Genomic DNA, 23,284 nt, shown 5'->3' with positions numbered 1-23,284 from the left:
GCCCTCGTGGCCAAAAAGGCCAATGGCATTCTGGGGTGCATTAAAAAGAGCGTGTCCAGCAGGTCGAGGGAGGTGATCCTCCCCCTCTGCTCTCCTGGTGAGGCCTCATCTGGAGTGCTGTGTCCAGTTCTGGGCTCCCCAGTACAAAAAAGACAGGGATCTCTTGGAAAGAGTCCAGCGGAGGGCCACAAAGATGGTGAAGGGCCTGGAGCATCTCCCCTATGAAGAAAGGCTAAGCGAACTGGGTCTGTTTAGCCTTGAGAAAAGACGACTGAGAGGGGACCTGATCCAGGTTTATAAATATCTGAGATGTGGCGACCATAGCGGTGAGGCCAGTCTCTTTTCAGTGGTACGTGGAGACAGGACGAGGGGAAACGGACATCAGCTGCAGCACAGGAAGTTTCGCACGAATGTGCGTAAGAACTTCTTCACGGTGAGGTGACGGAGCACTGGAACAGGCTGCCCAGGGAGGTTGTGGAGTCTCCTTCTCTGGAGATACTCAAGTCTCGCCTGGACGCCTACCTGTGCGACCTGGTGTAGGGAACCTGCTTTGGCAGGGGGTTGGTCTCGATGATCTCTAGAGGTCCCTTCCAACCCCTACAATTCTGTGATTCTGTGTGATTCTTTATATGAACTTTTTTACAACCTTTGGGCTGTAATACCCCTGTGTACAATCAATGAATATACAGATGGTATAGTATATCCAGGAGCTTGGCTGATGCAATTATTACATTGGAGTAGGAAAAGAAAGACACTCACCCTATCCTGGGCTCACAATATAGACTCCGGTGGAGCAGATCTCCAGAAGAGATCCTTTCCCACTGGCAGTCAGCTCATAGTCTAGGAGTGGTGGAGCCATGCTCCACCCCTTCCTGCAGCACAAGTGAATTGCCTTTATCTGTCCTCCCGTGGCTGACTCATTGCGCGCCTCAGATGATTAATCAGAGGTTCAGGCCGTGATTCAGCAGCCCCATACACCCCTGACAATGAAAAGACAAATTGCATTTTAAAGTGACACTGCTGTGTTTTGTACCAATTTCAATCAGTGCTCCTTTGGTCTCTTAGGTAGGACTGGAGGAAGGGGAGCGGTGTGAAACTGTGTGCATTCCCTGCTGCTGGGCCGTGCTGTCGGAGGTGGGGCTGGTTTGCTTTTTTTTGGCAGGGTGGGAAGGAGCTCTGGGTTAGAGGAGCATCCCGATGGCAGGTGTGGGATCAGCAGCTCTGCCAGAGAAGGAGATGAGGTTGCACACCGAGCTGCAGGAGAGGAAGGGGAGGAGGTCCCAGCACAGCTTTGCACGGTGCTCTGTGGCACTGAGTTCCTGGCTCAGCTGTGGGATCGGACGAGGAGCAGGGGAGCAGGAAATCTGAGGGTGGGAGGGCACTGCCAAACACAGTTGGTGCATCTCTGTGCAGGTTTGCCTTCCCGGGAGGAACCCAGAGCTTCCTAGTTTGTTTCTGCTTCTGTAGCATTTGTACTGCAGCATGAGCTTGAGGTTCTGCTGCCTTCTTCTTCTTCTGGAAGAGCCTCTGCAGCCACGGACATCTGATACAGACACCTGTCCCTTTTTTTTTTTTAATCGGGACACATTATGCCTGTTGTGTTTTCCATACATTGCTTAACAAAGTCACCGTCAGGAAATGGTTTTGAGTTTCCTGCAGTCAGATTTGCTGTTACACAACTAGCTTGTATAGCAATGTTGTCCCCGTTCTCGAGGTCCGGTCCGCCGGGGGCTAGCGATCTCCCCTCGCTAGGACCATAACAGCACTGACACCAATATAAGGATGCTGCAAATGGCGTTTATTATGAGTAAACAGTGATTTATATATCCTATGTGCTTCATCTATGCCCCTTAAGCACGCATGATGACTTAGCAGAGCAGGGGAGGTCCTATCCTGTCACATCCCGACTCCTCGTTAACACCTACTACAACATCTCCCCCTCCCCATGCTCAGTAAACTTTGCCCCATTACAGCACATTATTCGCTTACCGCCTAATGACTCTAACGTAGATTATACAGAAGGTAATACACTACATTCTTAGGTAATTCAAGCTGAGCTAATTAAAGTCACATCCTACAATACTAGCAAAGTTAGAGACACAGAGATTTGAGTGATTACTGGTACCTACAGCAATATCTTCTATGAGTATGGAATTATAAGAGGTCCTCATACAAACATACTCTTTCCCAATGTATATAAGCACTGTTTCAAGTATCCCATTGGGATGAATTTAGAAAATGACAAATGTTCTGTTCAGGATCAAGATAAGTGTCTCGAGCCTTAAGAGTACTATGAGCAAAAGCGAAAGCGTTACATTCTTAACCAGCGCTATTAAGGACACTTTTCCTTCGATGAGTGAAGTCTTCAGAAGCGATTCCTTCTCCTGTTCTTTCGTTGGTCCTGCCTGTATTCTGGGCCTCCTGAGGAGCCAAACCTGCAAATGGGAGGGCTCATGATCCAATTAGTTTTTGCTAGTATACGGCCGTATCTTTCTTGACAGAACCCAAACAACCTTCCCAGCAGTGAAACCTCTGCCCCAAACCAATATTGACCATCCCCTTTCCCATTGTTCACTCTCCATTCTTATCTTTACCAGAGGTCCTTCCGTCAGGGTTTTAGGCTGCCAGTGTTTCTGTACTGGAGTCCAATTATTTTCTCCTCGTTCAAAGTGATTCAGCACGTAAATAGCCTTAGCTAGGATTTCTGCTTGTCTCTTGACCGGGATTCTCTCCCGGTACCCTTCTGACTCCCCAAGGATGCGTATCTTTTCCTTGAGGAGGTGATTGGCATGTTCCACAATTGCCTGCCCCTGGGAGTTACCGGGAATTCCTGTGGAGTGGGATATTCCCCAAGCTGTCAACCATTCCTGGGTCGAATTTGAAATGAAGCAAGACCCATTGTCTGTCTTTATCTGGCTGGGTAACCCCATAGCAGCTATCGCAGCAGCCCAATGGCTCTGTGCCGTGGACGAATTGGCCTTTGCATGCTGGGTAGCCGTGATCATAGTGGAAGCTGAGTCCACAGTAACAGCAAGCCATGGGCGAGGGGCCATCTGAGACTCCCTTGTGAAATCTGTCTGCCAGATCTGCAACGGCCCTAGACCGTGTGGGTTGACTCCCGCACCAATAGTCAGAGCAGAATTGCAATGCGGACACGCCTGGACTACATCATGAGCCGCTGACAAGGGAATAGAACAGGTTCGTGCCAAAGCCTGAGCACCTATGTGAAGGGTCGCATGAAAATCATGCGCAGCTCTGACCATAAAGATTGCTGTACCCGCAGCCTTATCAGCTACTGCATTGCCCATCGTAAAAAAATCCTGGAACCTCTGAGTGACTGTGGACATGCAAAACTGCAACTGGGGCTGAACGGGTGGCCAATGCATCTTCTAAGATACTGGCAGCCTCTGAACTGGGTAAACCTTCTTGACCCATTCGAGCCAGCAGCTTAGCTGCGAAAGCAGAATCCATCACTATGTTGTAAGGAATATCTCGCCACATCTCTACCGCGATTGCCACAGCCCTCACCTCCAAAAGCTGGACACTGACAGAAGGGTCAGTAAAGATAGCGGTTTCCCATACTCCACCGGAGCCTTGCCAAACTACTGCTCCCTGTTTCGTGCCAGAGGAGGCGTCCTTAAACAGAGTGGACCCTTGAAGGGGAGTGACCTGTACTCTAGTAGCCAATGACACTTGGAGAGGGCGTGCTAACTCAAAAACAGGCAGGGAGTCTGAGAAAAGCAATTTGCCTCCAAAACCCTGGAGCGCAACAAGAAGAGACTCAGGGAGGTGCTGCAATTCACGAAAGGAACCCTGCAGATAGATTATGTCAGGTTCCCATAGGAACACTCTCACAAGCATCAACTGAGCCTTGCGGAGGAGAGTGGATAAAATCTCGAGCCATGAGGTGAATGCTTGTGTTGGCTGGACCAAAAAGAGCCTCCACAAAGGCTCTGGCCTTGCGCTCAGAGCGTGTCCCATGACTGCAGCTGCCCCTGCTTCACTACGAGTCACAGCTACTTCCAGAGCTCCAGTGGGGTTAAAATGAGCGAGTTTAGCGTCCATACAGCTCTGCAAGATCTCGCGCCATGCAGAAGCCATTTCTGGGGTGAGAGTGCGGGGTTCATTGTGATCTGCGCCTTTGAGCTGATCATAGAAGGGCTTCATGAGCTGAGCAGGAATCCCCAAAACCCCTCTAACCCATTATATTGTGCCAACCAGCTTTTGAACATCCCAAAGGGTTGAGACATTCGGCCAGATATCAAGCCCCACCAGGTGGACCATAGCAAGTCCAAATTGATACTCCAGGTATACCACCTCCGGGCCTCTCTGAATCTTTTGCTCAGAGATCATGAAATCAGCAGTTGTGAGAACATCCACAACCTTAGATTCCAACAATTGCAGTTCCGGAAGGAAAGGAGCTGCTAGCAAGAGATCATCCATGTAATGACAGAGGACACACTGTGGGAACGCCTCCCTCACCGGCTCCAGTACTCTCCCCACCACAAGCTGACATATTGTGGGAGAGCATGCCATTCCTTGAGGCAGGACACGCCACTGATACCTTTCGACAGGCCCAGCATTATTCTCGGTTGGAACAGTGAAAGCAAATGCTTCCCGGTCTTCCTCTGCCAGAGGAATAAAAAAGAAGCAATCCTTAAGATCAATTACTACTAACGACCATCCTCCGGGAACGGCTGATAAAAGAGGGCCACCTTGCTGCACGGCTCCAAAGGGGACCAATTGAGCATTAACTGCACGTAGGTCGTGTAGCAGGCGATAGGCCCCTGACCGTTTCTTAACGATGAACACAGGGGTGTTCCACGGACTAAGTGAGAGTTCAAGATGCCCAAGGCGAAGCTCCTGAGCAAGCAAATATTTAAGGGCCGCAAGCTTATCATGTGAAAGGGGCCATTGATCTATCCAGACAGGGCGGACGTCCCGTCTCCAGCATAATGGAATGGCATGAGTGGCAAACAATTGGCAGACAGTGGCCCTAATCATAAATTTGTAATGCGTGCCCCAAGCCCCCTCAAGAAGTCCCTCCCTAATAACGTACCTGGCACCTGGGCTACAAAGGAGTTATCAGGACAGGTCTTTCAACGGTCCCGTCCCTATTTATTGACATGATTTCGACTTCATCCTTTGCCCTCTTTGCTGGAAGAGAACCTCCCACACCCGCCACCGCGTGAGATGGAATCAATGGCCAGTCACTTGGCCATTCCCGATCCGATATAACTGTGACATCTGCCCCAGAATCCATAAATGCGGTAACAAATATAGATTGTGGGCCGGCGTAGTCGGGGGGTAATCCCCAGCATACGAGGCCATGATCTTAACGAGGGGCCGATCCTGGCAATCCAGTGTCAGCGCCACTGTGGGCGCGTGATGAACCTGAGGGAAGGACCTGGGGTTGGCCTAGTCAAAGGAACGGGGGAGGGGACCTGGGCCAAGGGGACCCTCCCACCTTCGTTTCCCTGCTGCTGTTCATCTCTCTCGAGCATGCTCTTACTTGGACACTGGCAGGCAGTATGGCCACGGCCTCCGCAATTCCAACATATTGGCTCTATCAGCCCCCTGGCTGGGCCCCACGATCCTCGTGCACCATGCGTGATCGGACAATTTGCCTTAATGTGACCCGCTTGGTCCCTGGGGCACACATAACATGGTCCCTGGGGCTGTCGTGCCCCAACTGCAGCGACGATAGCCGCCACTAACCCTTCATTGGTCAGAGATGCTGTCTTTTGCTTATCCAGAATATACTTGATCATCTCCCCAGGCATACTAAGCTGTGGAGCCGCACAGAGAAGTTCCCTGACCTCCGGCTGGCTCTGCTGCCAGAGACAGTCCATAATAACTGGACCTTGGGCCGATTTTGAGAGATCTGACCCCTGTATGGCCATCAGGAGCCTGTCCGCAAAAGCAGAGAATGATTCCGTCGGTCCCTGGATTACTTTGGTCCAAGGGTCCACAGGCTTCACACCCTTGGCTACTCTCTTAAATGCTTGAATCATCACGTCTGTAGCCGCCATAAGCTCCCCTGGCCTAAGCCTAGCTGCTTGTCCCTGGGGGGTCTCCATTCCCCTGACCATTCCCGCCAAGCGCATTAATGAGGACCCATGGTAATGGGTGGTCGGGACATGATTTCGCAGCCTCTATAGCCGCTCACAATCCTGTCATCCACTCTGAGGACCATAATGTATACTGTATTGGAGACAGGACTGTACGCATCAAATTCATTATGTTGCAAGGGAAAAGGGGACCTACAGATGTCATGGCCTCTAAGGCATTCAGGGTGAAGGGTGAGTTCAAGCCTCGCTCCTCCACGCAGTCTAGCAGGCAGGTAATGTCCTTCGGATCAAGAAGGTACCCACTCAGAGTTTCCTCCATTGTTTACAGCAACCGGGAAAACTTCCAATGATCTTCCTTCATCTTTCAGACTAGACCTGATCTTTCCCCAGTCTGTTAGTGTGCCTCTCTTAGTTTCTCAGAACGAAGCTGCTTCTGCCTCCCCCACACTGTTCTCTTCCCTCAGCTCCGTGTCAGGCTGATAAGGCCTCCGCGCTTCACCTCCCCTCCCTGCCTCCCTCAGCTCAGGTCCTTAACTGATAAGAAGTTTTCTGCCAAAAAGACTCCTGATTGGCCGCGCATTCTCTCATCTCCTTAAAAGGATATCGTGGCTGCTGTAGCTGAACAGATGGGTCCAGGTACAGCGGTGGGCAGTCAGCATCTTGCCCCCCTCCGTCAGGCACAGGCAGGGCAGTTGGCAGCAGTCGAGCGCAGTCGCCATCTTGTCCCCCCTCACCGGGCACGGCACTGCACGAACACCTAAAAGGTATATCGCTCCCCACATCCTCTCCTTTATTCCGGAGATCGTTAACACTTTGTTGACTCTCACCCCGACTACCCCTCCCGTCTCCACCAGCTGCTACAGCCATGCCTCTTGCTCCCCCCACCAGCGGGATAAGCCTGAGAAGCTGTAGAGCAGCCCCCGTCGCCTCCCGTTCTTCCTTTGCTGTTTTCAGTGCCCCTAGCACCAAACCCCATGTTTTAAGCTCGGCACCTGATTGGGCATTCATTGTGTGCTGCGCAAGCAGCAATCTCATCCCACTTCTGGGGATTCAAAATATCCCTGGGGTCCTCACACACCCCCTCCTGCTCCAAGCGGGACACTACGGCAGCCAATTCCTTCTTAGAAGGCGTATCTCTACCGCCGTAGTCCTTATCCAACTCCTTACCCAACTGCAACAATACCTTAACAACCTATTCCATCCTGCACAGGATCAGGCTACACTCCAGACCTCAGGTCACACACCAGACCTCGGGGGACATCAGGGGGATGATGGGCCAACGTGCCTCACACGGGGCACCACTTGTTGTCCCTGTTCTCGAGGTCTGGTCTGCCGGGGGCTAGCGATCTCCCCTCGCTAGGACCATAACAGCACTGACACCAATATAAGGATGCTGCACATGGCGTTTATTATGAGTAAACAGTGATTTATATATCCTATGTGCTTCATCTACACCCCTTAAGCACGTGTGATGACTTACATAGCAGAGCAGGGGAGGTCCTATCCCGTCACATCCCAACTCCTCGTTAATGCCTACTACAACAAGCAGAGTCCATCTGACTTCTTAAAATTATTTTGTTGAGGTTAAAGACATTCTACTGCTTTGTCTTTATGAAGCATTTCATGATATGCATCGAATTTGGCAGCCAGCAGAAGAGAAGGCTCCGGGGAGACCTCCTGAGGGCAGCCTTCAGTATTCCAAGGGGGGCTGCAAAAAGCAAGGGACAGAGTCTTCAGATTGGACATAAGAAAGAAGTCTGTTACAATAAGCGTGGCACTGGAGCAAGGAAAATGAGGGACCTTGGAGCTCTCTGGAGCTCTGAGCACTGGGCGTCAGGGCCTGGGGATGGAGTGGAAGGAAGGCACCATCCTCCTACCCCTTTCCAGGGGGACCACTGCCACCCCCATTCCTTCCCTTGTGGTCTGAGAGACTGTGCAGAGGAGGAGGGTCTCGAGCTGTCCTACAGATGGCCCAGAGTCACTGTGGAGAGGGGACAGGGGCTGTGGCTGCTGTCCACAGGGGACCCACATCCTGCTCTGGGCTGCCACCAGCCCTCCTCCTGCCCAAAGTCCTGGGGCACAAACCCTGCAGGGACAAGGCTTCTGACATCCTCTGCTGACCAGTGGAGTCCTCTGAAGAAGAACAAAGACCCTGATGGTCACTGACATCCTCCAGTGATCAATAAAAACCTCAGCAAAGCCACGCTCTGTGTGTCTGCGTCCTTGTCCCCACGCTCAGCAGGAACCGCTGACGTCTGTCCCTGCCTGGCAGCAGCCGCCCCTAAGTGCTGGGAGGGGTCCCCAGCTCCATGCCCTGCACCCCACGTCCTGCACCCATGGATCTCTCCATCTCCTCTGTGTTGCCTCCTCCAAAATCCTGAAGGACGGAGCTCCCCTTGCTGCCAAGCAGCCCCAATACCCTCCCTCTGCTCTCTCCCAATTCCTCCTTCCAGTTCCTGCCAAACCCTTCACCCTCTGTTCCCCCTCCGCGCACACGATGTCTCCAGGTCACTCTCCTGTTACCCTCTCCCTTATCGCAGCCAATTGCCCCTCACTTGGATCTGCTTCAGCCCTCCTCCTTCAGTCCCAGTTCCCCTGCATCACTACCCAACATCCCCTCCCTTAGGCACCTCAAATCTCCTCTCTGATGACCGATGACACTCTCTGTTGATTAATGAAGCCCTCTGACAGTCAGTGAAGATCTCTGATGATCAGTGGAGCCCTCTGACAGTCAACAAAGCCTTCAGATGACTGACAATCTCTCATGGCAAACTGAGCCCCTGATGATCAGCGGGTTGCTGCTTCAAGTGCAGGAAAGGGAAGTGAAGGGTGAGAAAGAATATTTTGACATCATTTGGTTGATAGTGTGGTTTGCTCATCATGGCATAGAGATTTGTTTGGATTTAATCAAGCACAGAATTTGGAAAGAAGTGTGACTGCATCACACCTGTGTGCTTCCTGGTGCCTGGGACCGGCTGCCTGATTCTAAGTCCTCCTCCAAGAGGCTCGGCTGCTCCTTAGCGATGCCGACCTGCTCCAGGTCACAATCCAGGCTGGGGACTGTGATGTCTGCGGGGCTCAGGTCAGAAAGGCACAGTTCATCACTCTCGGGGAGGTGCTGTATTTTTCAAAGACTTGGTTATCCTCGCCTGCAAAAGATAATGTCAGAATCACCATTTTGCTTCTGTGGTGACGGATGGAGGAGTTTTGTGCCGGCACCCACAGCACGTGGTCCCCAGGCTGCCGGCGGCACGGCAGGACGCTCCCCTCCCTCCCATCGCCCCTCAGCTCCCGCATCCTCCCGTTATCTGCCTGAGGACACAGAGACCCCGCAGAGCCATCTGGACAGGCTGACCGACGGCCGAGGCCAACGGCACCAGGGTCAACACCAGCAACTGCCGGGTGCCGCCCTTTGCTCACAACAACCCCAGGCGTCGCTGCAGGCTCGGGGCAGAGCGGTCTGAAGGCCGCGTGCAGGAAAAGGACCCGGAGGTGTGGATCGACGCTCGGCCGAACGTGAGCCAGCAGCGCCCAGGCGGCCAAGAAGCCCGCTTGCACCGGCAGCAGCGCAGCCGGCAGCAGCAGGAGGCGATCGCCCCGCGCTCAGCCCCGCCCCGCACAGCGCCGGCAAGGATCGGCCCGGGCGGGAGGGCGGAGCGGGGCGGCGCAGGCGCGGGCTCGGCCTCGCTGCGGTCCCCCGCGTCCTCGCCCTCCTCGTCGTCCTCCCGCAGCCCCAGCCAGGGCCTGGCCGCCCCGGGGCCATGGAAGCAGAGCGGGCGCACAGCGCGGGACGGGGTGGCGCCGCGGGCAGCCAGGCGGCGCGCGATGATGACGCAATGATGGAAAGAACCCCGCGCGGAGCGCCCGCCCCATCCGGCGGACCGACCAATGGCAGCGCGGAGGGGGGGGGGCGAGCGCGGGCTCTCCGCCAATGGCGGCTGCGGACGGAGGGTCGGCACAATGGCACCGGCGCGACGGCGGAGCCGCGGTGCTGCGTGCGGGGAAAGCGGCGCCCTGCCGCCCCGCGTCCTCGCCGCTGCTCGCCCCATGCTTTGGGGACGCCGGGCGGTCAGGGGAAGGCGGCGCGGGGGCATCACCGCTGGCCCCGTCCGTCCCCGTCCATCCCCCGTCGCAACCGAACCGTCCTTCGTCGTTGCGCCGCCGGGCTGCGAGAAGCGGCGGCTGACCGCGAGCGGCGGGACCCGGCCAGTGTCCAGGGGCGGATCCTGGCTGAGCTGGGCAGCCCCGAAAGAGGGGGAGCGATCGCATAGGTCGAGGCGCGTTGGAGCCCGGCACGGAGTCAGGCAGGCGCTTCGGTTCTCGCTCGGCTCCAATCAGCAGCGCTGCGCTGAGCTGCTGCCCCGCAGCTGCAGTCCCCACGTGCCGGTTTCTGTCTGTCTGTCTGTCCCCATGCGGAGCTCCCGGAGCTGCATGAAGTCGAGGTGGAGCCGCTTCGTGTTGGCCCCGAGGAGGGAAGCCGTGAGGGGGAATGACTGTTAGGCTGGGAGCTGGTTGGGAATGCGGTCATTTCTCTATTTATTGCTTTGAATGGTAAACGATTAAATGTTTAGCGTTCGTTTTGCTGTGTTTTAGCCTGCGGTCAATTCTGCAGCTCCAAAGACCCCCCATCCACAAATGGCTGTGTCTTAGGACTGCAACCACCTGCCCCGTTCCTCCCCCCAAAATCCCCTCCTCTCCTCAGCACTGTGTGGGAAATGGCTGGGGCGGGGATTCTGGGAGAGCTGGGGCGGCTCAGCCTGCAGCAGAGGAGCTCAGGGGGATCCCGGGCACGGCCGTCGGTCCCCGCAGGAGAGGACGGAGCCGGGCTGCGCCCTGCGGTGCCCACAGCAGGACCAGAGGCACTGGGCACACACTGCAGCACAGCAGGTTTCCCTGTATGTCACCACTGAGCCCCTCAGCTCGGCTCAGCGCCGTTGGATATTTTTGCCAGTGATCACAATGCAGGAGATGAGTGCATCCCTTGAAATCCACCGGGCATCCTAAGGCACGAGGTGCTGCTGGCGCTCCTGAGGTTTTTGAGGGGCAGCAGGGGGAACTGAAGGGCTTGGGGCAGTAGCTGGGGTCTCTTGAAGGGACTTTGAGGTGCTGTGGGTTTAGAATTGTATTTTTTCCTCATGTTTCACACAGAAGGTGGCAGTTCGTCTCAATACCGCAAGGTGGCAGCAGGACCCCGACAACGGAAACGTCCACTGCCCAGAGCCCCGTGTGTGGCTGTGAGAAGGATGGAGGGTGTGAAGTGTAGGAGGTGCACAGGGCGTGTGATTGCCGTGACACAGGGATGACATAGTCATATATCCTTTCTATATCCTTTCAGCAGTTGGGTTAAAGCCTCCTGAGATCATATGAATGATAAATCCCGCTTGACAAACCTGATGTCATTCTGTAACAAGGTGACCCACTGAGTGGATGAAGGTGGGGCTGTCAGTGTGGTCTACCTGGACTTCAGGAAAGCCTTTGACGCTGTCCTCCACAACATCCTCGTGGAGAAGCGGGCTGCCCACGGTTTGGATGGGCGTACTCTCCGCTGGGTGAAACACTGGCTGGATGGCCGGGCCCAAAGAGTTGTGGTCAGTGGACTTAAACCCAGCTGGCAGCCAGTCATGAGCGGTGTCCCCCACGGCTCAGTGCTGGGGCCGCTCCTATTTAACATCATTATCAATAATCTTGACGAGGGGATTGAGTTCATCCTCAGTAAGTTTGCAGGTGACACCAAGCTGGGAGGGAGTGTTGATCTGCCGGAGGGGAAAAAGGCACTGCAGAGGAACCTGGACAGATTGGCCAATGGGCTGAAGAAAACTGCATGAGTCTCAATAGGGCCAAGTGTAGGGTCCTGGAGGCTGGTCTCTTTTCACTGGTAACAGGACGAGGGGAAATGGCCTCAAGTTGTGCCAGGAGAATTTAGGTTGGATGTCAGGAAAAACGTCTATAAAGAGAGGGTGGTTAAGCACTGCAACTTAGAGAGAAGGAAGTGGTGTGGGACCACGGCAAGGCCTTGCACAAGTCCAGGGAGATGACATCAATTGCCCTCCTGTTGTCCATCAGTGCCAACACTGCATCACAGAAGGCACCAGGTGGATCAGGCACGGTCTGCCCTTGGTGCAGCCATGCCGGCTGTCCCAGATCACTTCTTCATCTCTCAGCTGCCTCAACACATCTTCTGCGATGATTTGCTCCGTGATCTCAAAGACCTTCGAGGTCGCTACGACTTGTGCACTGCGCAAGTGTAGCGTGGAAACTCCTTACTCTGAAGAGAAGCCAATGTAAATGTATTCTGGGAGAATTAAGCAGAATGTGACACAGCCAGCAGAGTTAAGAAATAGCTCTTTTGTTCATTATTGCACGAGCAGTCTGGAAAGCCACAGCTGGTGGCAGCAGTGGCTGTCCAGGTGTGGGACGCGGTCCCCGCACCCCTCCCCAGGGGGACGGCTGCCATCCGCTGGAGGATGGGAGCAGGGACGGTTGCAGTGCCCAGGGGGCTTGGGGCGACTCGATCTCTTCTGCGTGGCTGGGGGGATGTAGGCCGGGCTGGGGGGCCACAGGGGCTGCACTGGGGACAGCGGAGCTGGGGTGCTCTCTGGTCTAAGGGGGGTGATGTGTTGGGGATCTGCAGCACCCAGGCTGGATGTCTTGACACATGTGGAGGCTGCTGGGGCCGACCCATCTGTTCTCTGCTTTGGATGGGGCCAGCTTGCTGTCCAGATGCCCTGCAGGCAGCACACTGGGCTTTGGTGGATTCCAGGAGGTGCCTGCAGAGATAGAAACTGCTGAGGGCATGGGAGAGCCCCCCGCTCTCCTTCCTCCCAGCACCACGCAGAGCGGTGCTGGAATGAAGAGCGTGGTGGGATGGGGTGGTGGAGCAACTCACTGGTGTTTCTGCCTCTGCTGCTGGATACAAATGCAGTACAGAATCCTTACAAGGAGCACAGCAACAAACAAAGCAAAAGCACCTTTGAAGGAGAACATGGAGACATCTTCCACAGGGACACCGTGCACTTCAGCAGGTTCTTCATGAGCTGCATGTTCTTCAGCACCCGCACCTGAAGGAACAATGGTGGTCACTGCTGCGTCTCGTGCCTAGCTGGCAATCTCCTCAGAGCTCTGACACTGCCATGAAACGTTGTGTTTCATTTCTGTGGCCTCCTGGAACAACGCTTCCCTGGGATGCAGGAACTGTGGGAGGAAGATTGCTGCTGCTTATTGCCGTCTGCTGAGTGTGGTTCAGGCGGCTTTGTTCCCAAAGGACAAAGTTCCTACGTCCTTGGGAAGCTGGTGGGAGGGGAGCAACCTCTAACCACCAGCCACAGAGCTCTGTTCACGGCCTTTACCTGGAGCAACAGCCGCTTGAACATCCTCTGTGTCCTCGTGGGAGAAGAACAGCATGCAGCTGCTGCCCTCCTGAATCACAGCCTCATCCACAGGCTCTCCGTCGATCTTTTTAGAAAGAAGGTAGCAGAGTGGGACTGTAAATATCTGCTCTTGTCAGGAAGATATTATCTTCAGGGGGCACTACTTCTCAGAAGACATCAATGTTTTCCACATATAGAAATATGCTCACCAGGCGCTGCATTCTCCATCGTGACTGTCTGTAGAATGTGAGAAAAAAAACCTCTGCAAGAATCTTTGTCTTGCCAACTTTCCTCTCTGTCTCACGGGATGTACCAGGACACGTTTCAGATGAACTAGCTACTGAACGGAGCACTCTGTTTGGTGAAGTCCATCCAGACAGACTACCCTACCCACCCCTGGGATACCAGCGGGGCTCCGGTGTGGGAAGCAGCTGCAGGTTTGGCACGGCCCTCTCTGGAGGCATTTCTGCAAGCACAGAACCACGAGAGCTTTCCGTCATACACCACAATCTGTGTCACTGCGTAACGGCACAGCTGAGGAGCAGATGGTAGCAGGGGATGGTGCAGGGACAGGGCACGCACGTGCAGCTCTGTGCTCTCACTCCTGCAGGCGTGCCTGGCTGACATCAGGGCTGTGAGCTGGCAGCTCGCAAAGAAAGTAAAAAGCCATGACGTACCCATGCCATCTGCCAGAGCTTCCGTCCAGGGAGCCGGCTGGGATTCTGCATCCCATTCACCTCCACTCACATCTGTAAACAAACAGGACAAAGCAGCTCTTATCAAACACGGCCATATCCATCTCCAGATGGGAACAACGGGGCATCACTCCATGGCACCCTTTTCTCCCTTCCACACAGCAGCATCTCAACCACAGGTGCCAGGTGCCTGCAGTGGCACCGTGCTGATACACAGCAATCCATGTGTGGAACTGTCTGGAGATGGGGAGGGGAAGAGAACTGAAAGGGGACAGAGAGGGGAGGAGAAGAGAAGGGGAGGGGGAGCCCCAAAGGCTCTGTCCTGGCAGTGATTTACCTCTGGGTTCCACCTCAGGAACAAAAGCTGTGTCTGACCAGAACACTGGATTAAAAGAACCAGTGTAGTCACCTAGAATCACAAACAGATAAGAGAAGTTCCCATTAAACACTGCGATCTCTTTTTCCATCAGAGTCCAGAGCTGGGTCAGGTAATGGGAAGGGAGAAAGATCCAGATTGTCAGTTCCCCAGCTACAGAGTGGGCAGGGAGACCCACTGGCTGGCCATGGGCAGGTTGCAAAATACTCTCCAGGCCATGTGCAGCACCATCACGGACCGCACGGACCAACATTTGGCCACTCAGGCCTTACTTACTGCAGATCAATGGTGGGCACAAAAGAAGGTGGCACTGAAGCACAGGAGGAAAACGTGGAGTTTTCCTGAAGTTCAGGGTCTTGACTCCACTTTTTGCCAGGCCTGCATTCTTCAAGCAGGGCGTTCTCATTCTCCACCAGGGCATGTCACTGCAGCCCAGACTGCCTCCAGTCTTAACCTCTCTGATGCTCTCCTCTGCATTGGTGAGCACCGGGTCCAGTAAGGCTTCACCCCGGGTCGGTCCATCTATTACCTGCACCAGGAGGTTATCCTTGGCAGACTCCAGGAACTGCTGCATTGTCTGCCACCCGCTGTGCCGCTCTCCCAGCAGATATCTGGGTGGCTGAAATCCCCCATCAGCACAAGAACCTTTCTACTTCCTCCTCTAGCTCTCCTGCCATGCTGAGCAGATCACCCACCTGCTCACAGCGCACACAGCTGGGATCCCTGCTGCCCTCTGTAGCAGTGACGGGGCCAGGCATTCTCTGCAGCCTGAGACCTGAACCGCAGCATGGACATTTGTGCTTTCAGTCTGAGCCTCCACGTCCCTTTTAGCAGCAGCTGGGCACCGTGAGCTGACCTCGGTGCATCCAGAGAGCAGCGATCTGTGAAGGGACAAGTTAAGTGCAAGTGCTAAGTGTTAAGGTCCCTCCTGTACAGCAAGGTGCCCGGCCCTGCTGAGCCGCCCCAGCTCTCCCGGAATCCCACCCCAAGCCAAGGAGGGAAGGGGAAGCGGGGGCAGGAACGGAGCTGGTGGTTGCAGCGGTGCGCACGGGGACGGGGAGGTTACTGGAGCTGCAGAAATGACTGCACACAGAAGTGCTGAAAAACGAGCGCTAAACATTTAATCACGTAACACACAGAGCAATAAACAGAGAAATGACCGCGTTCCCAACCAGCTCCCAGCCTAACAGTCATTCCCCCTCACGGCTTCCCTCCTCGGGGCCAACACGAAGCGGCTCCACGTCGGCTTCACGCAGCTCCGGGAGCTCCGCACGGGGACAGACAGACAGACGGAAACCGGCACGTGGGGACTGCAGCTGCGGGGCAGCAGCTCAGCGCAGCGCTGCTGCTCGGAGCCGACGAGAACCGAAGCGCCCGCCTGACTCCGTGCCGGGCTGCAACGCGCCTCGACCCGTGCGATCGCTGCCGCTCTTTCGGGGCTGCCCGGCTCAGCCAGGAGCCGCTCCCGGACACCGGCCGGGTCCCGCCGCTCGCGGTCAGCTGCCGCTTCTCGCAGCCTGGCTGCGCAATGACAGAAGACGGCTCAGTTCTGACGGGGGGCGGACGGGGCCGGCGGTGGTACCCCCGCGCCACCTTCCCCCGACCGCCCGGTGTCCCCGAGGCACGGCGCGGGCGGCGGCGAGGACGCGGGGCGGTGGAGCGCTGCTTTCCCCGCACGGAGCCCCGTGGCTCCGCCGGCGCACCAGCGCCATCGCGGCGGCCCCTGTCCGCAGCCGCCATTGGCGGAGAGCCCGCGCTCGGCCTCGCCTCCGCCACGCCGCCATTGGTCGGCCCGCGGAACGGGGCAGGCGCTGCGCGCAGGGTTCTTTCCGTCCGCGGTTGCGCCGTCGTTGCGTCATCACCGCGCGCGTCCCGAATGGCCCTGGCCCGGCTGCCTGTGGCGATGCCTGTGCCTGTGCACCCGCTCCGCCTCCAGTGCAGTGCAGAGACTTACTGGCATCATTTGCATTTCTCTTTTGCCTACTGGCAAGCACTCCCGCTTCAGGGCACGTCTCATCCCACTGTCAGTCCTTGTAAGAAACACGATGGCAAATCCACCAGCAGAAGACACAGTCCTTCCTTCCACTGAGCAACAAAGAAACCACTCTGCCCTTGCTTCTGACCCTTGTCCCCACCTCCTCCTGCCCTCACGTACAGCCATCTTCTCTCAAGGAGGGCAAAGAACACTGGTAATTTAGACTTGCTTATCCTGGCAGTGTTTGTGGGCCACTAAGAGAAATCCCTGCATTCCAGGAAACAGAGACAAAAAGAGGCAGACAGAGGAGTGCCTAATAAAGATGTCGAGATGTTTTCAGCCATGGTTGGTATTGCTGGGTACAACCAACCACACAAGGCTGAGCACGCTCTCCTGTCCCTATCCCAGTTCTAGAAATAGCCAGCAGAGCTCTGTGTTCTCTTACTTCCGTGAGCCGTTTTAAAATGCACATTGTTGCGGGCCGGCTCGAGCTCTAGGGCCTAAAGACGCAGCCAGAGAGGCTAAGATATGGTTTAGATATGGTTTAGACATGGTTTAGATATGGTTTAGATATGGTTTAGATATGGTTTAAAGGCTTGTGGTAGCAATGGTGGCGGGAGGACGGTTGGACCAGATGATCTTGCAGGTTGTTTCCAACCTCGTGATTCTATGATTAAAGCCACAGAAAGAGAGGACAGCAGCAGCCGTGGAGTCTAAAGCCATGAATGTCAGTGGGTGCCATGTATTCTGCACAAAGGAGCTCAGTTCCACACCTCTGCTTCACGCACACTTCGGTGTCAGATGGCAGTTTGTCACAGTGCCCCTCTGCTGCCATCTGTCGCATGGCAGCACTGTGGAATGGAGCGTTGGGGGGAAGCTTCAGCCTCCCTGGAATGCAGGCTCCATGTAAAATAACTGCAATTTCATTCAGTGGAAGTCTATGCATTTTTCTCTCCCCAACTGTATTTTGACTAAAAACCAGTCCCATGTCCGAGCTGATTTTTGGGGTATCACATGTCCTTTGAAATGCTCTTTGAAATGACATTTCCTTCCTCTCGCTCTTAGAGAAACTGAACGCTCACTTGAGCAGGGAAGCAGAGAACAGATGCCTGCTGCAGAGCACCCTGGAAATGCTGGTTCTCGGTCCCACCCTCTCCAGGCATTCGGCTGGCCATGGCTAAGAGGGCACAGGTGTTCCAGGGCTGTCTTCTGCCTGAAAAGCATCCGGCCAAACGAACGAGGAAGCCAAGGCTGAGCAGCAGACCTGGGCCGAGTCAAGGCAGCGAAACCCGCCCCATGGTCTTCATGGAGCTCGAGGGCCGGCCTGGTGCCCAAAGGGAGCAAGTGTGCACTGCAGCCACCAAGCTCCCGATGGACCAAGTGGTTGAAGTTTAGGACCGAGGAGCTCAGGCCAGGACAAGAAGAACCTCGGACGATGGCGGGCTCAGCATCTGACGCTGAGGCCAGCCTGCCTGAGGGGCCACCAGCAACACCTGCGGTGTGGTGCTGCCGGCACACAAGGGCTCCAGGTCTGGGGAGTGCCAGCCACCAAGGGGCAGAGCTGGGCTCCAGCCGCGTCAGCAGGCTGTGGGCAGCAGGCTGCTGTGCCGGCGTCATCATGGGCAGCAGGCAGCACCGGCCAGCTGTCACCGTGTCGCCATGGTGACGTTTGTGATGCGGCCAGCCAGGAGGGGTCTGAAGCTGATGCGCAGCGGAGGGTCCCACATCCTGAAGGAGCATCCGACAGAGAGCAGACGCATCTGAAGGATGAGCTCCCACGTGGCTGTTGCTGATGCGCAGCATCCTGCCGGTGCGAAGCGGGCCAAGATTAAGTTCTGGGAAGATGGCCCCGCGACACAGCGTGACTACGGAATGCCAGAGGTCACCACCAAAGGTACGCAGGCCCACAGCCAGCACGGGAGCAGAGCTGCCAGCGAGTCCTGGCACCGAGCGGGCCAGACCCAGCATGGGGACCATCTCAGGGCTGCCTCCGTCTGGGGCTGGGGACAGCAACGACATTTTCCACCTGCCACCTCCCTCCTACCCTGAGCCAGTGGGAGAAGCGGCAGAAGCAGAGTGTGACCTGCTTTTCCTTTGCCCTGCAGAGCGAGTTGCTGTCTGGGATGCGGTGGCCGCCTACATCCAAGAGCAGCTCCTGCTACGCAAGGTGGGTCGGCGCCTTCTTCCTGCTTGGCTGCCTGGAGGGGTGGGGAGTCCCCTCGCCTTGGGCCGTAGAATGCAATGACTCTTCCCCTGCACAGAAAGCGGGGAACTGAGCCCAAAAATCCCCGTAAAGTACCAGCGAGGCTCCTGCATGCATGGTGTGACTGCACCAGTGATGTGGGGCTGATCCCAGTCTCTGGAAACCTCTGGCTTCCATGAAGTTGCTTCCGCCCTGACTGCTGTGCTGTGTTTTGGGAGGGCAGACGGAGGGAGAGGACGGGGCAGCTCCTTCCCAAAGCTCTCCCACTTCCGAACAGTGGGAGAGGGCACGGCAGGACCCGAGGCACAGTCCCCAGACGGGGCAACCTTCAGCTCTTCCTCCAGCCTTAACTCTTCAGCCCTTCCCTTCTCTTCCACGCACAGGATGTCCGAATTCCCACCTTCGGTTCCTTCAGCATGGCCTCCGAGGGGGTTGAAGCTGAGGATGGAACCGTGACTCTGCAGTGGCCTGCGTTTCGTCTGGCCAGGAACCTTGTGGGCAGCCATAACCTGATGGAGAGGGAGGAATGCCCAACAGGTAGGAGGGGGCTGAAACCCTTTCTTGCTGCACAGTCAGGACAAGAGGGGCTCTCGCCTCCCTTCCCAAAAGCAAACCTCATCCTCCCTCCACGGGGCCCATCCAAATACGGGGATGTCCTGGCTGGTGACTGCAATGAGTCTCACTCGTGAAGCGGTGGTGGAAATGCCGCTTCCTGCACGACAGACTGTGCCGTGTGATTTTCCAGGCCATAAGGAGGTGGAGCCCCTCAAATACGCAGAGGTGGCTGCAGCCGCATCTGTGACCTGGCAGACAGGGACGGCCTGCATATTTGACACTACATCACTCGTCTTCCACTGCCTGAGGAAGGGGGAGAACATCGCCTTTGTCCTGAAGGACATAGGAGTGCTCCTCATCGAGGAAATGAGAGTCCAGATGAAGTTCTACTATGACTTCCTCGAGAGGATCAACGGGAAAGAGAGCCTAGAAAAAGTTGTTCTCAAGGTGAGGTTTTGTTTCTGCGTGGCCTGGGCAGTCCCACGAGCCCAGAGCTGCCTGCGCATGGCTCACCAGGACCTGGCCAGCTGCTCGGGCCATGCAAGTGCTGTGCTGCTGTCAGCTCTCACGGCCTCGGGCTCCTCCAGTCTGCAGTGCCTCAGCTGAGACGAGGACGTCCCACATCCTCCCCGTTCCTCCCCCGCAGGTGCCCTGGCTGCTGGACATGGTGGTGTCCCGGGTGGCAGCTGTAGCCTCCCTGACGTCCTCCGGCCGAGTCGTCGTCTTTCCCTGGTGAGTATGTTCGTGGCTGCAGCCCCTGCTTGCCCACTTGCAGCTGCTCAGCTCTCCTGCAGAAGCGTTTGCTCCTTGTGACCGTGGGTGTCCTGCCATGGGAACACAGGCAAAAAAACAGAAAAGCGTGGCACTGTGTCCCTGGGCTGTGGACATTTCCGTGAGGTAGACCTGATGGGAGAGATGAAGGAATTTAGGTGATGTTTTCATCCCATCGTGGCCTGGGTGACTCCGTTTCCTAGGTCAGTCCTTGGTACTGGGGCGCAGTCGATCCTGGGAAGAACGGCCTTTAGGCAAGGCGACCATCTGCCTGTGAGCAGGTGATCCCAGCCAGCAGAAAGGGCAGCTGGAGCCCTGGCTCACGCCATGTCTTCTCCTTTTTTACAGGTTTAAACGGGAGTTTGTACCCAAACCACCGCCTGGGAAACCCCGCAGGGCCTCGAAAGTGCCAGTGCCACCTCTTGGCCAGGACAAGAAAGGTAAAGCAGCTGCCAGCCCCACTCCATCCGAATGCAACCAATGGGCGATGGGAAAATCCCAATCCCACCGTCACCCAAAGGCTCTGACTTGGGAAACCATTCCACCAGCTCGGCACTGCCTCTCCTCCTGACCACACGTCGTCCTCATCAAATCTAAGGCGCTGGGTGCCATGTTCCCACGAGTGCTGTCATCCCTGGGTATGGCAAGACCAGGGGGGGTTCTAGGCCCAGTCCTCTTTCCCCCAGAGGAGACTGTTGCCTCCCAGGCACCACCCAGCTCCTCTTTCCCAAAGCAAAGCCATTAATGCAGTCCCAAAACAGAGCTGCACCCCGGAGAGGAGGAGCTGGGCACGAGGCACAGAGGGCCCGCGGTCTCTGCATCTGCGAGGGGAGCAGAGCGGCCCTCTCGGGTGCTTTGGGACAAGCCTGAGCACCCCTGCGTGTCACCGGGCAGCAGGTCCACAGTCAGTCTCCTCTGACCAGATCTCTCCTTCCCAATTCCAGAGGAATGTCCTGAATTGCCACCCCTCCCCAGCTGGATCCACGTCACCTTTCTGGTGGAAAATGAGGAGAGAACAAATGAAAACAAGAGGAAGGCCAGGTGAGACTGCAGGCTCAAGGTCGGGTCTGCACGGAGTGTTTCCCCAGGATCCTGGCCCGGGGCTGCAGGATACGGTCCCAAAGCCATCACCCACTCAGGCAGACCCCTCCCACTCTGTCCTTTCAGTCAGCTGCCAGCGATCCCGGAGGCGTCTTCTGCCAAAAAGAAGCCTCAGAAAAAGAAGGGAGAAGCATCAGAGATGGGTCCAGCACAGGCAGCACAAGCTCCAAGTGACAAGGAAGAACAACACAGCGTGCTGAAAGCCACCTCCAGCTCCGAGACCAGCCTGCTCGAGGAGCGCACCTCCCCTGCGGTGCCACTGACACACAAGGGAACCAGACCCAGGCAGGGTCAGCCGCCAAAGAGCAGAGCGGGGCTCCCTGAAAGGTGGGAGATGTCCTGTCCAGTCCTGCCCACGCTGAGCAGGACGTGGGGTGGCCAGGAGAAGCAGAGCTCCACCTGAGGCTGCCAGACAGGTGTGCGATTCCCATCTGTGCCATCCCTGGGACCAGAAACTCCCACTTGGTATGGTAGAGCTGGGGAACGATGCCATCGTATCCCATGGAAAACAGGATGCAGGTAGGCACCTGCCTGCTCCCTCTTATCTGCTGGCAAGGCCCGGAAGTTGGGAACCAAGGAGTTCCTGCTGAGATCCCAAAACCAGAAGCTGCCCCTCCAAAGAGAGCTGACTCAGCCTCCTTCGGAATTACAAATAAGTTTGTGTTGTCATCAACCGAACAACAACCCCTGATGACCCATCACTGAAGATCAACATCTGAAGAACCACATTTCAACCATCTTTTCTATCGCCCGTCTTCCCTTCCCCATCTCCTGAAACAACTTGGGTTTGTAATAAACTGGACGGGCTAACATCTACCCGTTGTGTCTTCATCTCTCCGTCAGCTGTACATAAAGGAGAACCTCCCTTTGCTCTGATAATAGGCAGCAGGCAGTGACATCTCCTTGAAGCAGAGCAGAGGGACAATGGGGACTCTCCCAAGACCCCTTGGCTCTGGCAGATGGGGTGGCTACATTCCTTGGAGCCTTGGGATCTCGAGTTCCTCATTTTCCAAAGTCACGCTCCCTTCTGGTCACGCAGAGCACACCAAAGCCCAGGGTTTGCCAGCATTTGAAAGGCGTAGCTCAGTGGGAGGCCAGAGAGGAGACTGTTTCCTTCCAGCTCGCTGCTCCTTTGGATCCCTGGTGGGAAGGGAAAGGAGAAGGGGAAGGGGAAGGGGAAGGGGAAGGGGAAGGGGAAGGGGAGGGGAAGGGGAAGGGGAAGGGGAAGGGAAGGGAAGGGAAGGGAAGGGAAGGGAAGGGAAGGGAAGGGAAGGGAAGGGAAGGGAAGGGAAGGGAAGGGAAGGGAAGGGAAGGGAAGGGAAGGGAAGGGAAGGGAAGGGAAGGGAAGGGAAGGGGAAGGAAAGGAAAGGAAAGAGGAAAGGAAAGGAAAGGAAAGAGGAAAGGAAAGGAAAGGAAAGGAAAGGAAAGGAAAGGGAAAGGAAAGGAAAGGAAAGGAAAGGAAAGGAAAGGAAAGGAAAGGAAAGGAAAGGAAAGGAAAGGAAAGGAAAGGAAAGGAAAGAAAGGAAAGGAAAAGGAAAGGAAAGGAAAGGAAAGGAAAGGAAAGGAAAGGAAAGGAAAGGAAAGGAAAGGAAAGGAAAGGAAAGGAAAGGAAAGGAAAGGAAAGGAAAGGAAAGGAAAGGAAAGGAAAGGAAAGGAAAGGAAAGGAAAGGAAAGGAAAGGAAAGGAAAGGAAAGGAGGAAAGGAAAGGAAAGGAAAGGAAAGGAAAGGAAAGGAAAGGAAAGGAAAGGAAAGGAAAGGAAAGGAAAGGAAAGGAAAGGAAAGGAAAGGAAAGGAAAGGAAAGGAAAGGAAAGGAAAGGAAAGGAAAGGAAAGGAAAGGAAAGGAAAGGAAAGGAAAGGAAGAAGGAAAGGAAAGGAAAGGAAAGGAAGGAAAGGAAAGGAAAGGAAAGGAAAGGAAAGGAAAGGGAAAGGAAAAGGAAAGGGGAAAGGAAAGGGGAAAGGAAAGGGAAAGGAAAGGGAAAGGAAAGGGAAAAGGAAAGGGGAAAGGAAAGGGGAAAGGAAAGGGGAAAGGAAAGGGGAAGGAAAGGGGAAAGGAAAGGGGAAAGGAAAGGGGAAAGGAAAGGGGAAAGGAAAGAGGGAAGGAAAGGAAGGGAAGAGGGAAGGAAAGGGGAAAGGAAAGGAGGAAAGAGAAAGGAAAGGAAAGGAAAGGAA

General features: G+C 55.5%; 1 protein-coding gene and 1 pseudogene across 1 annotated transcript; one reads left to right on the top strand and one right to left on the bottom strand.

Moving 5' to 3' along the window:
* Positions 1–5,199: 5,199 nt before the first annotated feature.
* On the bottom strand, positions 5,200–6,790 carry LOC146543105 (igE-binding protein-like; annotated as a pseudogene).
* Positions 6,791–16,445: 9,655 nt separating this feature from the next.
* Positions 16,446–21,517, top strand: LOC109370442 (uncharacterized). The gene is made up of 9 exons (XM_085239374.1): positions 16,446–17,219; positions 18,251–18,378; positions 18,590–18,651; positions 19,071–19,224; positions 19,433–19,689; positions 19,889–19,974; positions 20,362–20,453; positions 20,958–21,054; positions 21,181–21,517. Exons 1-9 carry the CDS (start codon positions 17,206–17,208, stop codon positions 21,515–21,517), a joined length of 1,227 nt encoding a protein of 408 aa, XP_085095500.1. The 5' UTR covers positions 16,446–17,205.
* The last annotated feature ends 1,767 nt before the right edge of the window (positions 21,518–23,284 follow it).

The sequence above is a fragment of the Meleagris gallopavo genome, chromosome 19 (genome assembly GCF_905368555.1).
Source record: "Meleagris gallopavo chromosome 19, MGAL_WU_HG_1.1, whole genome shotgun sequence".
NCBI lineage: Eukaryota > Metazoa > Chordata > Aves > Galliformes > Phasianidae > Meleagris > Meleagris gallopavo.
The sequence above is the reverse complement of the archived record's forward strand: the minus strand, read 5'-3'. Positions and strand labels throughout refer to the sequence as shown.